General features: G+C 34.3%; 3 protein-coding genes across 14 annotated transcripts in view; 2 read left to right on the top strand and 1 right to left on the bottom strand.

Moving 5' to 3' along the window:
• The window catches only part of LOC124426690 (potassium voltage-gated channel protein Shaw), a 15677-nt gene extending 11941 nt beyond the window's left edge, over positions 1-3736 (top strand). For 3 of the 5 annotated variants that reach the window (XM_046968711.1, XM_046968709.1, XM_046968708.1), the window contains one exon: positions 95-3736. In XM_046968711.1, the coding sequence (XP_046824667.1) occupies positions 95-159 (65 nt within the window). In that variant the 3' untranslated portion in view covers positions 160-3736. Of the gene's footprint in view, positions 1-52 lie in introns of all 5 variants that reach the window. The other 2 variants (XM_046968713.1, XM_046968712.1) reach the window with 2 other exon arrangements.
• On the bottom strand, positions 2525-12104 carry LOC124426694. 7 transcript variants are annotated; one of them, XM_046968720.1, is made up of 7 exons: positions 11969-12104; positions 11747-11811; positions 10732-11154; positions 10383-10532; positions 6793-6953; positions 5595-6317; positions 2525-5400 (listed from the first exon to the last, which is right to left on the bottom strand). In XM_046968720.1, the coding sequence occupies exons 3-7, from the start codon at positions 10871-10873 to the stop codon at positions 5182-5184; spliced, it is 1395 nt and encodes a 464-aa protein (XP_046824676.1). In that variant the 5' UTR covers positions 10874-11154; positions 11747-11811; positions 11969-12104; the 3' UTR covers positions 2525-5181. The 7 variants fall into 7 exon arrangements, with proteins under 7 accessions (XP_046824676.1, XP_046824681.1, XP_046824675.1 ...); XM_046968725.1 differs by lacking the exon at positions 11747-11811 and having other exon boundaries at positions 10732-10815; positions 11969-12056; XM_046968719.1 differs by lacking the exon at positions 11747-11811 and having other exon boundaries at positions 11969-12055.
• Positions 12000-18775, top strand: LOC124426684 (uncharacterized protein CG7065-like). Of its 2 annotated transcripts, XM_046968687.1 has the most exons (7): positions 12000-12155; positions 12232-12887; positions 13064-13175; positions 13391-14112; positions 14380-14483; positions 14574-14682; positions 14793-18775. In XM_046968687.1, exons 3-7 carry the CDS (start codon positions 13074-13076, stop codon positions 17626-17628), a joined length of 3873 nt encoding a protein of 1290 aa, XP_046824643.1. In that variant the 5' UTR covers positions 12000-12155; positions 12232-12887; positions 13064-13073; the 3' UTR covers positions 17629-18775. The 2 variants fall into 2 exon arrangements, with proteins under 2 accessions (XP_046824643.1, XP_046824644.1); XM_046968688.1 differs by lacking the exon at positions 12232-12887 and having other exon boundaries at positions 12030-12155.

Genomic DNA, 18775 nt, shown 5'->3' with positions numbered 1-18775 from the left:
TCTCTTCTTTACTTTCCAATCTTTTTCAAAACCCTTCCTCTTCTTCGTGTAGTCGTGTAGTCGATTTCCCTTTTTCTCGTACGGTGGGTTCCAGAGGAAGACCGGAGGAACTCTAACCTGCGGACCAACGGGACCAAGACTACTGGAGGCTTGGGTTAAGCCGATATCGAGGCTACTCTCCACTGCCGATGCGTTCGCCGAACGGAAGAAGAAGACAGAGTTGAAGGTTAGAGGGAACAGCTCGCAAGTCCGCTCAATGATCAATAAGCTTTGCGGACATTTTTACGATGAGACAGTTGGCGGCTGTCCTCCGGAGTACTCTCTTTCCCTCTCTTTCCCTCTCGCTCGCTCGTTCTCACTCTCTCCCTCTCTTCCTCTCCCCTCTATCTAATCTTTTCTCTCTTTCTCTCATAAACGTAAAGCAATCACGATATGACGTAGGACATCCGAGCTAAAATCTCTGATCGCTTTGCAGAAAAAGGATATCAAACAATATTTACCAATCTCCTTCAACATTTTTATTCCAAGCCCTTATAAGTATCATAAAGTTACGATTTGATTGTTTTTCCCTTTACCTTTACCTTTAACCACAGGAGGTCCTTCTATTTTCGGTCAGCATTTCTTTAAGTAACGTGGCGAGCTAGGAAACCGGTAAATATAACTCGTAGGAAACAACGCTCGTTAAATGTCGAAGATAGCTTATTCTCTACATTATAAAAGATCGAGGTCAGGGGAAAAAGAAGAAGGAAAAAAGAGAAACGTTGAAAAAAAAAACGCGTAATCGTGAGAGACTTTGAAAAGAGTGAACAACGGATATGTAAGTCGGAAGAAAAGAAAATCGAAAATTAGAAACGGATTCTTTTCGTACGTTTGTATGTTCGTTGTAGTCCTTTGACTTATTCGCTGAAATGCACGGAGCTTATCGATGTTCCGATATATAAGGCTTACGCGTAAGCGATCGTTCAAACTCATCCGTTCCGGAATGCACGCTACGGCCTAAGGTCGATTCGGAACGTGTATCGAGCGCTTGAGATTTTCCAATATCAGCATACTCGTTCGTTCCGTCCGACACGTTTGCGGACTCCGCCAACTCGTTGGCCCCATCCAAACCAGCGCGATTTTAGACTTACGAATACGCTTCGGTACACCTGAAAAAGCAATGGATTCTTGAAATTACAGCGAATCGATGTGCATTTGAGATATATACCCCTATACATATATGTATATACATATGTATATATATACATATATATATATATATATATATATATATATATATGTATAAACATATATATATTAGAGAAAAGATAGACCCGGATCTAAAGTAGGAACCAGACGTATCTATCTTTCAGATTAACTTGTTGATCGATGGAAGAGATGCTTCGAAGGGACCATGTCAAAAATATATCTCTGTATGAGTGAACGTATGTATGAATGTATATATACAAACATCCTACATATCTATCAAACGAATCGTCGAACAGGATAATCGTGATTTTTCATTTATACGTTTGCTTTTAACGAACGTCGTTTAACGACTTAATGAATTAAAGTCGGTCTTGTTCTTTTTATGGCGATAAGCGCTTTATCATCCCCAACCGCTTGAAGCGACATCGGTAATCGGGTTAGATTCTAGGGGATAATCGATACCGACGATCTTTAAATAGTCAACGAAATGAGTTTTTCCCAATCACTTTCTTTCTTTTTTCTTTTTCAGTTTTTTTTTCTTTTTCTTTTTTTTTCTTTATTTTCACGATCAGAAAGCGAAAACGGAAACTCTAAAATTCTTTCTCGGAACTTTAACGAAACGACCCGTTTCGTTTATTCTACTCTTTGACCACAGTCCGATTAGATGGTTACGCGTTTCGTAGACTCTGTAAACAACTTCGTCGCGCTTGTTTCTAACTATAGCAAGAAACGTAAGTTCGGAGAAAACGTACAGGAGAAACGTACAGGAGAAATTCTCATTTTACGTTTTCTGTTTACATTTTATACTCGAGATAAAAAATTTATTTAGACTAAAGTGTGACATTTGTGTTATAATTATACGATTATTAAATAAAATTTCCTATTTTATATGCATGATAAAATTTATCGATATACATTAATGAAACAAAAGCGATGGGAAGATTCGATAAAAAAAGAGAGAAACAGGGAAAGAGTAAGAGAAAGAGAGAAAGAGAGAGAGAGAGAGAGAGAGAGAGAGAAAGAAAGAGAGAAATCAGTCAAGTATATAATACGAAAAAGAATAAAAATATGTAAGCGAAGCATTAAGAGTTTCTAGCGTGTTCCTACGAAACGCATATTTTCGCGCGAAATTAATATACAACACCAAACTTAGAATTCCACAAGCACTTACATATGTATGTATATACATATGTATATCCTTTGCGCATCCTGAATAAGTACCGCCGGGACCAATCACCAAGCATCTCCTTTTTCTCTTTCATCCTTAAAGCCTCTCCTGTTCCTTCCACTCTTATTCCCGATCATTAAATTATCCTCAAAATAAAGTGGTACATTGCTCTCTCTCTCTCTCTCTCTCTCTCTCTCTCTCTCTCTCTCTTCCTCTCTCTCTCTCTTTCTCTCTCTTTCTCTTCCTTTATCTCCTTTTTCCTTATAAACAACGAGCAAATTTACATGCATTTAACAAATGGCAAGGTTGTATATGTATCGTCACTGCATTAAAAATAAAAAGAGAGAAAGAGAGAGAGAATGAGAGAATGAGTTAAGAAATCAAATCGACGAGCTTAATTAAACAACGCGTGGATGTCGTACGAATGCAAACGCAAATGAATAAAAGCAACAACTTCCCTATCAGAGTTTAAGAAATCTTTGGCTCTGCATCGAGTATGCACTCAAGTGTGTCTTGCAACGGAATAAATTCGCTCGGTATATTCTGTTCTTTGTGTGTATTTATGATACCAGCTATTATCTAGTCGACTTGAGACGGTAAGCAAGGCACGTCTCCTGATATCGACGAAAACGTCGATGCGAATCGATCTAAGCGAGTTTTCTGATTATTTTTCCCTTTGATCTCTCCTTCTCTCGTGAGACAAAGAAGTAAACAAGAACAATGTCAATGTTGCCTTCTGATTCGATCTTGTTGTTGTTGTTATCCTTGTCTCTGTAGTCTTGTTGTTCAATGATCTCTCTAATGGCTTTTCTTTTTATAATCTGTCAAACAATAAATGGGGTAACGTGTGTATGGTCCGTACATGTTTTGAAGCGGCCGTAATATTGCTACAAGTGAATTCTCCAGATTTTCTAAAGTAATACGATCTTCGGCGAAATCTCGTGGAACAATTGAAGAATAGAAAATTCGAAATTCCCTCGTATCGAATACTTTGTCGAGCTGACTCGGTCAGTCAATAAATTCAAATCGATGAGCTTTAAAAATATTTTAAAAGAAGGAAAGAGAGAGAGAGAGATTGATGCGTTTCAAATAACCGAGTTAACTTGATAAGTCTTTTAAAGAACTTTTGCATTTGTGAGGTGGTTGGACGAAAAGGTAAGCGAAATAAAGAAGCGAAAGATGAGAGGAAAAGAGAGAGAGAGAGAGAGAGAGAGAGAGAGAGAGAGAGAAACAAATAAAAGAATGCATATCCGCGGCGGGCACAATAAGCACGCACGCACAACAGTTTTTAAAGAGAAATGAAGAACAAGTGTATCGTCGGTTATATCGTCGTGTATATATATATATATATATATATATATATATATATATATATATATATATATATATATATATATATGCATTCGTCACTTTGAATCGTTACTATACGACATGGAGATTGAATTCCACTAACGAAGGATTTTTTCTACAAGTATCTTTTTAATTAAAAAAACACAAGCACGGAGAATTTCAGAGAGATGTTTTCTTTGACCATGTAGCAATCTTCTTCAATTCTTGGACATTCTTGAAGCGATGCGAATATTCCTTGAATTTACAGTCATTGTAATTACATTAATTAACGCGTCTTTATTGCTCAACGATATACCAAGAAAATAGAATAGAGTTAAGGATAATAAAAAACGAAGGTGAAAAATATCGTTGCCTGCGAAGAATCGGTCACCTTCTTTTAAAAATAGTTGTAGTTAAAGCATTCGCATCTAAAGAATGTTCAAAAGAATCTATGCGAAGCTTCAAGAACGTTCAAACTCTTTAATGAAATTTTTAATAAGATCAAGTCGAATGGATTGAAGCGATGCACGAAATGATGCACGTCATATCGACGATTAACGTACGAGACACACCGAATCGTATGTGAAAACAGAAACACACATGAACATATACACATAAAAAGAAACACACTCTCACTCGCATTCGTTGACCACCGCCCTTTTACACGTTTTATCAGTCCTTTTGACTTTGTAGATAGAGTTGTACGATTTTTCTTAACGAACGCCAACGTCGAGCTGTCGTCGATGATGTGGTATCGCAAATTAATCGCTAATCACGTTATGATTATTCAATATTATTATAAATGGAAAAGGGGAGAGAGAAGAAACAACATGCGCGGAATCTCCCAACATGTCGAACGTGTGTATTAGCACCAAAGAGGAAGACGAATTTTACATTAAATACAATACGTGTCGTCAACGTAACCGTATTAACAAGCATTATCATTTCTATTCTTGTAACATCGTCATCATTATCGCTATGATCCTTGTGATCGTCGGCACATTTCGTGACGCATCACGTAACACGATGTAGCTGTAACATGCCGCTCGACGAGAAGAGAAGTCTAACTCTGGAAATAGGTTCGCGTCGAATCTCGTACGAACGTTGTACGTTACCACGCAATATCGCCGACGAAAATCTCGGGAGGTATCGAGGGGACCGAGCGGATGAATAAAACAAAAAAATAATATAAAATAAAAAAGGCGAATTATATATATACATATATATATGTATATATATATATATATATATATATATATATATATATCTATTATTGTACCGAGAGTTGTGCGCTGCGTTTACGATTTAAGCTAGTTTGTTTGTAAATAAAAACTATTTGACTCTTTGACACACTTGTCTAGTATACAAATATGTATCTTCCTCTTCAATTCCTTCAAGTGTAATCCCTTTTCTCTTCTTTCAATTTCATTCATCAAGACGTTCCTCCTTTTTACTCTCGCAATTTAACGCTACACAAGATCACACCATTGAAACGTTTAAGGTACACATCGTAGCTGTTCATACATAAGACACATGCCAACATTATCCTCCAGTGTTGTCCCTGTATCCTCTCCAGGACCAAACGCAACCCTTATACGAAAGGGCGTTGCCCAAGTCTCCACACGACAATTTCCATCGGTGTCTAGCTCGTCTCGTTCGCACAACGAATTTCCGCAATGTTCGAGATTGCAAATTCCGACACCATTGTTGCCGGGCTAAAACAAACGAATTGCCGTCTTTATTGGTTCTATTTCCCTTTCTCTCTTTCTCTCTCTCTCTCTCTTTTTCTTTTTCTCTTTGTCACCATTTGTGATTAACAATTAAATTTGAAATGTTCTACAGCGAATAAGATCGCACAAATGTTCGAAATTCCATCAATAAATAAAAAATAAAATAGATGATATAGTACCGTGATAAATTCCTCGAAATCACAAGGTATAAGAACTTTGTCTCTGCATCTTCTAGTTATAACAGTTAAAGGTGTAACAGTCTCTTGTCCATCCGGACCACTTCCAGATCCTTCCATTAAAAAATCCGTTTGTCCAGCGTCAGTAGAATTACCGTTAACGTTATTACTACCGTTGGTACTGTTATTAGCTTTTCTTCTGGAAACAGTGGTTGTAGCATTCGATTCAATTTGTTCTGATCTCGAAGCTCCTATTCGAAAAGAATCTTTCGAACAAGGAGTGTAAGAAATACCACACATTTCCTTTTCTTGACGAACGCAAACTAAATAGTCCTGATCAGCTAAAAATCTCCCATTTGGTAGATAATTCATAGTTTTAAGGGTACCATTAGGTGAACGAAAGTATTGAAGGCAGCCGGCCGGTGCACGATCTTCGAAACCCAATTGGATCACTCTCATTTCCCACATTCGCGAATGAAGTCCATTCGGTAGCTTAAAGTCAAGGGTCACAGGTTCGTCGGCCTCGTTTACGTCTAAATATACTGACCGCACGAATACGTATCTATATAATATATTTCTTAAATAAACTACGAAAGAAGAGAATAGTGTGTTATACTCACTGTGCTGCCCGCTATTCCACCCACACAATCTTAAAGACGACCTATTACCATTCCTAATTTCCATAATATCTTCGTCACAGATGCCAGTTCTTCTATTAGGTTGACCCTAAAATCATTAATAGATTGTCAGAAAATTCCTAAGTGTGAAAAGATGATTAATCTCACTATGGATATCTCGATAGATAAACCTTTCCTTAAAGGTGGACTTCTTTTTAAGTCATAATAGCCAAGAATTCGTTTTAAAAATTCAATACGAAACTTTGAAGATGTTAGTTGCCGCCAAGTGTTTGAGTTCTTTCTAGATTTTAAGAGAAGTTCTCTCTTGTACTTAAGAAAAGTGCTAGTGCATCCCCTAAGATACTTATATGAAATAAACTGTAATGATTAATGATCTAAATTCGAAATCCCATCGGTTCATTCTAATGTAACCTAACTAAATTCGATTTATTTACTAATTTTATATATACTTTTACAAATTTAATTAAACCCAAATTATCATAAAATCGTCCTCATTAAACAACAAGAACTACTCGAATACAAGCGTGACTGAAGTATCAAGAAATAGTAGAATTCGCACTTACTATGTTGAAGTGTATGAAGTCGATCCTCAATTGGCTGACCTGCCTATCGATCTTCCGGACGACTACCGAGCAGTTCATGGGTCGGTCGATGAGGTTCGGGAAACCAGGACTGGTCACGTAGGTCAGATTATTTTGCACCTCTTGATCGCAACTCGCCGTAACTTGTAGTGGGAAAAATTAATGAATAATGATGAAAAACATTCGCATGTACGTTCTCAATGCGTAAAATTATTCAAATATATTCAGCCTCCCTTAAAAATTCAAAAACTTGTTCGTTTCGCCTTTTCTTTTTTTTTTCATAGAAGAATAACCATAATCGTTAAAGAAACTTTTTCAATTCAATCGAAGACTTGAAAAAGCAAATTTCGTTTCGTACACTCGAATATATTACTGTATCTTTTAAACTCTATCAATTACGTTTCTTTTGCCTCTTTGACCCTAAATAGCAGAGTTCTTTTCTCGAGGGTAACGAGTCCTTAAATAATTGAAGAAGTTTGAAACGCAATAAACCAACGACGTGGAAAGAAATACTGTAATTAAATTATTTCTCAATGGTGCCCACTCGACTATATTTCAGTCAACCTTTTCAAGATAAATTTCACGTCGAGATGAAATCGCTAGTAAAGGTATCGAAGTATAAAAGACCGTATATTCGTATAACTCAACTGAGGTAATATAAATTTCATTGTTCAACTACGATCGACCTATCTACAAATTGATTTTATAAGAACGTTTTGGATTTCTTAAAATATTTCAAGACAAAGCAGATGATAACCAATGTGTTCGCATTTCAAAGTATTATCATTTTCACGCTAAATGTCTTTTATAAAATAGTCATAAAATTGTAGATTGAAAAATTAATAAATACAACACTCAATCATCCTATATAGTATTAACAAGTAAAATTCATTACTTTAACAAATAATATTAATAGCAATTAAATGACGCTTATATTTACATGTCCATTCTTATTCGAGAAAAATTTTCAATTTCTGATTTCTGAAGTGAAATTAAAAATCTGGATATATATAACGTTAGGATTTTTTCTAAGAAAAATAAGAGAGAGAGAGAGGGCGAGAGATCATGATGCGACATTCTTATACCAGTCCAGAGTTCCGATAACGAGTTCTCATTCAGGCATTCAGTGGCCGTTTTAGAGTCTCCGGGGCTCCATTCAACGGCTGTGTCTACCACACATTTACCATCTCGTTTCGTAGATTTTACTCCCTCCTTCGTACATAGTACGAAACAACATTAAAAATTTACAGGCCAACCGGTATCGACGCTCGTCGAGAAGGAATTCTACTTTGTAAACTTTGATCCTTTATAAAAGTAGGTAAGAAATAAACAATAACAACGACGAAGATATCAGATCCGATAAATTTGATTTACAAATAAGTAAATATATATGCAGGTATGTATGCACATATATACATATGTACCTACGTATATAGAAGGTGCACATTCACAATTACATCGATTAACATGACGTAGAAATATCACAATACCTAGATTTGCTCTTTCAAATTAATTTATATTTGTTTAACATTCGTTAAGAACGTAAAGTCAGAAGATACTGAACGTGTCTTCGTCGGTTAATTTCCCTCGAGAAATATCGTTCTGCATCTTAGAAATACAAATTGCTTTAATCTTAGTTAAAGTAAAATTTCTAACGATAGAATTCATAATGATGAAAGAAAGGAAAAAAAAGAAAAAGATAAAAATAGAGAGAGAAAGGGAGAGAGTATTAAATCTTCTAAGAATATTCTCTTTCTCTCTTTCTTTCTACCCCTAGTAAACATAAAGGTTGATATGAAATTTCAACGAAAATTAAAGTCCGATATCTCGCATAATTAAATATCAAGTTAATTGCTCGGCCTCGCGTGGTGACTACTCGACAGGTATATTAAGCGGGATCCGATGGAAACGTGACTAAAGTTAGCTTTCGCCTAATTTAAGATACTTTACTAATTATCGAATCACGATGCTATGATGGGAGCTTTCGTGACGTTAACGACGTACAGAAAAATTTCTCCTGGTAATATTTTTATACCAGTTGGGTATTACTAGTTGGATATGACTATTTTTACGCATATATTTATATACATATGTATGTGTAGATGTATGTATGTGTATATATATATATATATACAAATTTGATAAATGACTGAACAACATATCCCAATAAGAAAGTAGAATTGCGTTCTTCTCGACTTTGATCGAAATTCAATTAAACTAACGTAGAAAATACGAATATCCGGGTGACGAATCCCAATATCCGGATGACAAATCCGTAAGATCCGACTGTCCGAGAGCACGAGGCGCGTCCTTTTCATCGTAATCGGATTACCTCGATATCCGGATACCTGACGAACCTTCTTTTCCCAGCTAATGAATGTAGGGAAAAAAGTCACGTGATCTTGGCCAAACAATCTACCAATAGCTATTTCTAATATAAAATTATTGCGTGAAACCTTTGGCTACAATATTGCCTTGAATTGCCTAAATTATGATTTTTTTCAAATAAAACCGTATACTTTATCGATAATACTGATCTATTATTACTGCTCGAAATGTTTGCTTCGTTTGAGAAAAATAGACTACAAAGGAGAGATGGAGAGAGAAAGAGAGAGAAAAAAAATTAAAGAAAGAAAAGCACGTAAAGCGGTTTTGTCGGACATGCAAGCCGCGCAAACAAAGTTTTATGTGGGACACGTGACCGACTCGAAAGGCAATTAGGTAACTGTATAATCCCGACCGCTCATACATTTTTTCTCGGCACGCGAACTCCGAGATCGGAACTCAATGCTTCCTTCTTTCTTTTCTCTTTCTTTTTTTTCTTCTCTGCTTTTTTTTTTGCTTTACTATATAGCGGCACCTCCCTCTTCTCATGCTTCCATTCGTCTTACAAATAAAATCTCTTCTTCGAGATCTCCTCGTTTTATACTTTAAAGCGTACGACTGCTTCAATACCGTTAACTAAAATCATCAGCCTGCTTCGACCCAGTGACCATTCTCTTTCTCTCAACAAGATCTTCGATCCGATCGAGAACGTCTTAGTAGTAGTTGTCGAGTGTGAAAGACGATCGTTTATGTATGCACTATAGATAAAACGCCAAGTTTACGGAACGATCAAAAAATTCATGATAAATCGATAATTCATAAAATATTTAACAAATTTACTATACTTCAATTTAATCAATTAAATTTTATGCTTTAATTAATTAAAAACTATTCCGACTAAAAAATCTTTGTCGATGTATATTTCATATTAATTAATTTAATTTACGTATTAATATGTATTAAGTTAATTTACGTATGTACGTTATTTACGTTGAAGTACGTTATGTTGTTATATATATGTGTATAACAGATTGCTATGGTTAAATGAAAAATTGCAAAAAGTTTGTCAGGTATCCGTGCATATTACTGTCGAGAAAACTATCAATGTATTAACTCAATTTAATATTACCTATATCTATACACACAAAAAGAAATAAAAAGATGGCAGACGTCATGCATATGTATATGCGATGTCCTAGAAAATATGACAAATAAAAAATAATCGAAAAAATTTATATAAGACTCACATATACAACAAACACCAAATCCAAGAGCACATGGTCCATATGATTTTCCGTTTTGAATACGACAATGGTACGTGTTCATGCATATCCCACGTCGTCGTTTATCCGAAGATAAACACTCTTCTTCTACTGGGATAGGAAAAAAGTTGAGAACTAAAAAAAATAAAAAAGTAAACATAAGTGAATGATAAATGAAAGATTACAATAAACAATCATTTTCAACGTATTTCAAAAATTCTTTTTATCATATTCAATTAAAAATATTCCAGAAAGATTTTTTCATTTAAATTAAATAAATATTTTTTAATAAATTCATTAGAAAATTCTTATCTAATCTTTCCTATGAACTCACCCCTGGAACGTATTTTTAAATCAAGTATCTCTGCTTGTTTGGTTCCCCAACCGAATAAATCCAACGACCATCCACAAGTGTTTACTGAAAATGACAACAAAAGACCGCAAACGATTGCGAAAAGTCCTCTGGACTTTCGCATTGCTCTTAATCACAAAAATGATCGTTCTGTTCTTTTATGCTCTTATTAATTAATAATGAAATCCGAGAATATCGATCAATCGCCGAAAACATCGATACACCTACGATTCTTTCATGAAATTTTAAAGATCGTAGGAACGGACGAAAGACCGGCTGATCAACCGACCGACTGACTGACTGACTGTTGTAAGTCCCGTAGGAACTCCATATAAGACCCCTCTACAATCATCTTTACTGATACTGTTACAGTCGTTACCCTACTATTCACGTACTTTTCCATTTCTGTAAAGACAGATATATTATACAAGATGAAATATATAATATGCCGAAATTTATTTCTTTGTGAATTTTGTAAATTCTGAATAAAAAAGAAAGACATATTAAATATATTGTAATCAAATTGTAAATCCTTTTGTAAATTATAAGAACAAAATATATTTTTTAATGTGATAAATATATTCAAAGTTAGAAAATCGATAATTAAAATAAATATAACAAATATATAAAATATACATTAATACAATGAAAATTTGATCGAAAATTCAAATTAGAATTCGAGCCAGAACAAATTTATATAATAGCCATATTCAGACCAATGGCTTTCGTCAGTGTAGACCGAATATATAGAACAAACATTTTTTTTCATATATTACTTTATATTACTTCATATTTCGTCTTATATAGAAGTTGATATCATATTTTCATTCGTTATTAGAACTATTCTGACGATTTATATAAATTATTGTTACTAACGAAAGCAAAAGAATTTAATAGTTAATCGAACAAAAAAGTAATCTATGCATTCATTTATTAATTATTAAATTATTATATTAAAGATCTTTTTAAATTAATGCTACGAATACTATATACTTACATATAATTTCACTAAATTTTGCATAGAAAAATAGAAATTAAAATTGCTAACACTGTATTGAGTTTCTGTTTAAATAAAAAAAAATGACGGTTAGAACGTAAAACAAAGGAAGTCGATTTTGAAAGAAAATAACAATATGTCTACAATGCAGTAACCAATAACAAAAGACATTCTATTTCAAAGTTACCCGAGAGAGGGCAGTTAATACGAAAATATACTAACCGTTTCTCGAATGTCCTTATACTTTTCTTGCTGAAAGCGTCGATCTCATAAATATACCTACGTATAATTATACATATGTGAGCATGCGCATATTTGTATGAATGTGGAATTTTTTTATCAAATAAGATATCAAAGAATATAACTACGAACGAAGAAATTATTAGAAGCTTCTCGAAATCATAGTTTGGTAAGTGAAAATCATTTTCTTTCAATATCATTCCAGGTAAAAAAAAGAAAACAATCCAAATTAGTAATATCGACAGGGACGATATGCAGGATCGTCGGACTGGACTGCTGAGAAATAGCTACTCGACTGTAGCTGATGAACTTTTTTTATACTACTGGCCAATGATGCATGAATAGTATACTTAAAGCTGGTGTAATTACGACAGTAGTTTCGATAATCTTAAATTATCTTGTTCCAGTGAAAATATAACCTCACATTTACTAGGATCTATGTGCCTTAAATGCCTTCCAGTGTATCACCTCACACAAAGTGTCACCTCATCTGACACAAAATATAAATTGCGTTCTTTACTATTATAACATATTTGTATAGCCATTATCAATGAAAACCATCTTTTAATTGCATAATTGATTTCTATACTGTTGATATATATTCCTATGTCGATGTTCACAGTATTGCTCATCGTATATCGTCAGTGGCATCTTTATGACATCTTTATCTTTTTAAGCATAGATACAGATCTTAAATAAAGATGACATCTTTGTCTTTTTTCTTAAACGTTGTCCACAAGACAACGAAATTTTACTTATATACAATTTGCAAAGTTAGTGAATCTTAACTTTGCATTGCTAGTGACGGTTCTTATGTTATTTACTTAGTTAATTGTTTTGTGGTATTTGTGGTTCCTGAAGAAAGAATACGTTGTTAAATCAAAAGCAAATTGCTTTATCGGTAAGTAACTGGAGTTTTATATAAATACTCCAGTATAGATAATATTCAGAGTCTTACATTTGCAATATCCTATAAGTCTTTATTTTGTAAGTTTTACAAAGTTGTGTAAAAGAACTTATTGTTTCTAATATTTTATCTCTTCTGTATTCATTTGTATATCACTTTGATACTTTCAGAAAGTGTGTAATGGGTGATCTTTCTATTCGTGGATCAACTATGCAGAATTTTGATGATCTTGATATAGAAGGGCGCAATCCTTCTCATCTTTCAGAAGAAGATAAGGAAAAGGTAATGAAAATCTATTATTGAACCAGTGTTAAAATAATTACAGAATAATAAGTGTAAGTTTTATGATAAATTAATGATAACAATAAACTAATAAAATGAGTAAATAAATTGAAATCTATTACAAGAATTAAATTTACTTGATAACCACATATTTTTAATGTTTTCTTAAATTTGTAAAAAATTTGTGTTTTTGACACGATATTTATCTTCTACAGGAAGAACATGATCGGAAACGTTTAATGCGAAGCAGTGTAACTGCTGAAGATGGCACTCTCAGACCTGTGTATTCCAAAACCGATGATGGTGACATATGGTGTCACATATGTAACATTGCTCTGTTTGGAGCACATAAGTTGATAAGTCATAATTCGTGTAATCGTCATAAAATTAAGTTGGACGAATGGCCATATCCCGTGTTACTATGGTCGAAACGTTCTGATATCGCGAAAGCAACTGCTCCTGTTCAATCGACTGCTATTACGGATGCTTTAGCACCAGGTGAGCCAGTACCACCAGGAATGGAAGATCAATTAACAAGAACGACGACGATCCAAGTGAGTTTAGATCGCCATAGAAGTTCTCCGCTTGTTGGTCTTGAATATTTACTTGAACTTGTGGACAATGATTCCTGCGAACCCAGTTATACTTGTGTTTTGTGTGATAAACGTGGTGATCCACGGACTGTGATGGCTCATATTACCAGTTACAATCATCGGATAACATATTTGAATAGACATTTTCCAACAATATCGCGAGCTATTACAGAATTACCGCGTACTCCTAATTACAAACGTGGAGCCAACGAAATATCAGTGTTAGCAGCAAAAAAAATTGAAGAACGATTTGGAAGACTACAGCCACAATTAGTAGACAAGAATCAATTTGAAAAAAATAAAATGCAATATATCAAAAGGGTATATCAAGACTATCATTTTAGGTAAGTTGATATATATTTTTAATTCTATGTACCTTAAGTGTATGTTAAATTCTGTTTCTTCTAAACAATATCCCACATTTATACAACATTTAAATAAAACATGTTTTACTTAAATGTAATGTAAAGATGGGATAAGAATCTATAAGTATATTCTGTATCATATTATGTATAAAATTAATAGAAATGCTTCAAAAAAATTGTAACAATTGATTAAAATAAGTTATCTGATATAACCTTACAATCAAAATGGTTGTTTCCTACATACAGGGAAACACCTGAGTTAACATTAATGGAAGTTTACGATGTGAGATGGGTGACAAACTTTGAAGAAAAGATGGCTGAAATTGCTGGTAATAATAGTAATAAGAAAGGTGAGTATACGATATAAAGTTCTTTTATAATTATTAAACTTATTGTATTAATTTATGCTATGATATCAAAACTTAATTTCTGATATTAAGATTCTCAATCACCTGAAGAGAAAACAGATGGCAAATTTAAAAAGGAAGAGAAGAAACAAGAAAAATCATCTCCGAAGAAAACAGAATCTAAACAAGATGTTACAAAATCGTGAGTTGTCTATAACTTCGTAAAATAGGCCAAACATATGGAACAAAGCTACTAATACTATATTGTATCGCATAATTATTGAAAACATTGTATTTTTAATACATTTTTAGGGTTTTCAAGATACGAATTCTTACCAAGGACAAATTAAATTTACGTAAGCCCAGTGAAAAAAACACGGAAAACTTAAAAAACTCTCCTAAACGCCCATCAGACGAGACGAAATCCCTATCATCACTATCAAGTATATCAAGCAGCCCATCGCCATCGCGTTCAAGATCACGTTCTCCCGTTCGTGATAGAAGAAGTAGTGTATCGGACAAGAGTAGCAAATATCGTACCAGATCACGATATTCTCGTGATCGTTCGCGTTCGCGTTCACGTTCGCGTTCTCGATCACGATCACGTTCATTGGAACCACTTCGAGAACGCGATAAATGGGACAAGTATCGGGAACAAATTAGACGAGCCGAGGAAACACTCGATCGCGCATTAAAGTTCCATGAAAAAAATCCAGAAAAACATCCTTCTTATCCGGACGAGTGGAAAAAATTCTGGAATAGACGATACAAAGAATTGCAAGCTGAGGGCAAAGACCCGAGCAAACACGATTTCAAACCTGAATGGATCGAATTTTGGAACAAACGAATGCGCGAGATTCATAATGATCAATTACAACAAAGAAAAGAAGAAATAAGAAAACGATTGGAATTATCAGAAGAGAAGCCTCCTGAAAAGTGGATTCCACCTTCAAGTAGACGCGAAAGATCGCCTCCCTCAAAACGTAGCAGACATCGTATTGAGAGTGATGATGAAGTCGAATACGTAGGTACAAAAACAATAAAAACAGATTATTACGATCGTCACGATCCACGAGAAAGAGACTATGTTTATTCTTCCTATTCACGAGGAAAAAATAATATGTATCGTAGTTATTATTCTCGGATTGCACCACGTACGAGACCTATCCATTACGCGACACCATATCCTGTAAAAGACAAATCACCAAGTCCACCGCAAAAGGAAGAAGTACTCAGCGAAGATTTAGAAGTGGTAGGTTTATTGCGACTTCTGACAGCTCTCGAGGGTCAATTAGGCTCTCTAGGCCCTAAAATAGTATCACTTTTATCACGGGCATTAGCTGCTGAAAAAGCAAAGCCCAATTCCGCTGAAGAATTGCTTTACGACGAAGAAGTGAGCGTCCTATTCGAAACGGTTAAAGAGAAACTGAAAGGACAGCTTTTTGCTGGTATGATAGAAAAGATGGCTATCGCGCCAACGAAGACAGCAATACAAAACATAGCGCAATTATTACACAAAGCAACTGAAAGTAAGAAAAAAATGGAAGAGGAAAAGAAGAAAAAACACGAACTTCTTGAAGCAAGTAGAACTAGTAATTTTGTGAGTGGAAGAACTATATATCCTAGACCCATAGAAATGGTTACACCACCAATTAATTCCGAGCCAGTTACTGTTCCTGGCGTCGGAACTGTGGATAAAGTTGCGATAGCTCAACAAATCGCTGCTGCTCTCGTTGCACAAGGTAGATCGAATGTATCTCAGGAAGAACTAGAAACATTAATTAATGCGGTAGTTGGTATGGCAGAAGCATCGAAACATTCGGACAAGCCTGTCACCACCGCTGATTTTGTGAAAGGTTTGGCAAGTGGTGGTACTGGTGTAACTGCCAGTGTTACAAGTGGTATTACGACTGGAATTACAGGCACCTTTCAAAGTAGTACATCGACATCCACATCAACTTTAGTAACTTCTACATTAACCGATACAGTGGATCAAGTTTCAAGAATGGAAAATTTATCAGACACAGATTTAAAGATGCTTTTACAAAATTTTAAAGACCTAAGTACCCACGAACAACATGGTCTTATAAATTTCCTTAAAAAGTTAGAAGCTACTGATCTACCCAGGGTAGAAAAATTAAGAGCATTCGTTAATTTAAGCGTTGTAGTACCTTCTAGCATATCGCTATCAAAAAAATCACCTACCCCTGAACTGATTGAAATGTCAACGAGCAAGACGAATAGAAAAACCTCGCCATTCTCTATACGTAAAGGAAATCAAAATCCATCAGATGAAGAAAACAAATGGGTACCTAAGTTAGATATGTTTGCTAACGACGATGAGGAAGAACAACAGCAACAAAAAAAAGATGATGATAAATCTAAAGTGAAATTAGAATTATCGGATGATGACGATGATTATACTTTCGAAGACATTTACAAAGCAGCTGATAAAAATGTGAATGAAAGTGAGAAAGCAAAAAAAAGGACACGTGTCTTTTCAAAATCAATTTCGAATTCGCCTCGCTCGTGGTCTAGATCACGTTCGCGTTCGCGTTCACGATCACCAGCAACGAGAACTTCGGATATCACTAAATCTAATGATCCCAATGCGATCCTAAACGAAACTAAACGTTTAATAGCGAATATCATGGGTGACCTTCCAAACAAATATGTACCAAAATCACATATAAACTTCGCTAATGAAAATTCAGAACAAAGATCGTCAGGTCCAAAGATGATAGATCATACTTCATCGGCGATAGCTCCGATGCAAAACTTTTATAATCAAAATTATGATGCACCAACTAATCAGCCACCCCGACCACAAGCTCCACCATTAACTTATCCAAACGTTCCTAATCAACAATTTCCGAATTATCCACCTCAACCGCAAGTTTTTGGTACTAATCAGAATTACATAGACAATGGTTATAATTATCAAGGATATGCTAACATGAATAATCAAAATCAATATGCTCCGTCAACTGTACCACAAAATCAATACTCTCCACAGCAAGGATATGGTGCTGCTACTGGATACGGTGGTCCACCGGGTGGTCATCCATCCGGATATCCTCAACAACAATCATCTCAACAACCGCAACAATCATATGGAACATACGCGCAACAACAACGTTTCTACTAAACACTTCATTGTATAGAATAGTAGCGCGTGTGTCGATAAAAGAATGCTATTAACAAATTTTATACAAATCATCGATACTCGATCAAGACAGTGTCTTTCTATTCCTAGATGTTTTTGAAAGTTCTTTCAACTAACTTGGAATAGAATTATGTCAATCTTTTACAATGTTTTGTGATGAAAATATCGCAAGTTTTAGTTTCAGAAAACAGAATATTATTATCCGTATATTTATGTTAATACGGACACAGAGATTTTTATTTTCAACAGATTTCCAATTTTGTCCATTGTATAAATATAAAAAGAAAACAATGCGTTTTGCCTGCGTTACTACTTTCCGATGGACACTTCGTTTTTTCTCGTTCTTCGTGGCACCTGCATTTAAAATTTTGAAATATTCTTATTATTACATTGTTTTTTTTTTTTTCTTATACATGTATCTATTAAAATTATTTTTCTTTTTTTATCGCTTTATTCTGTCTGGAGAAAATCGCGCAAAGACTACTATCGTTTCAATGTGGAAATTGTACAAGAAAAGTGAATATGTATGAATGAATGTGTTTCATATGACTGTGTATGTGCTAGATCGATACATCCTACGTGGTAAAAGAGTAAGTAATAATGCAGTGTGTTATATTGAACTGTGCAAAATATATCTACACATATATATTTTGCAAAATAAACGGTAATTTCAAAATTATTAATTGAAAAATATATATTTCGCACATTAATAATATATATATATATATATATATATATATATATATATATATATATATATATATTACTAATTGCAATATGTTAAAAAAAAGATCTATATATTATATTATCCGATAAGATAAGTCGTCCATTTAAGTTTCATTTTATTTCGATTCTTATTACTACCATTTTTTAGACGTTACAGAGAAAGCAGATAAACATTGTACTGGAGAAATCTGAAAAAATGCTGATGCCATAAAAAAAATAAAAATTAATAAATAAATGAATGTTAACAACGTATCGACATAAACGCAGCAGCGGATAAACAAACGACTTGTAAAAATGTGACATTTAAAATGATTACGAATAATGTTGAAATGGAATTGATCGTAATCATATGAAAAGAATGATTGTAAGATGATGAGAAAAATACATAAAAATGAATCGTTTA

This window comes from Vespa crabro, chromosome 9 (assembly GCF_910589235.1).
Source record: "Vespa crabro chromosome 9, iyVesCrab1.2, whole genome shotgun sequence".
Lineage (NCBI taxonomy): Eukaryota > Metazoa > Arthropoda > Insecta > Hymenoptera > Vespidae > Vespa > Vespa crabro.
Note: the sequence above shows the minus strand (reverse complement) of the source record. Positions and strands in the feature narration are given on the sequence as shown.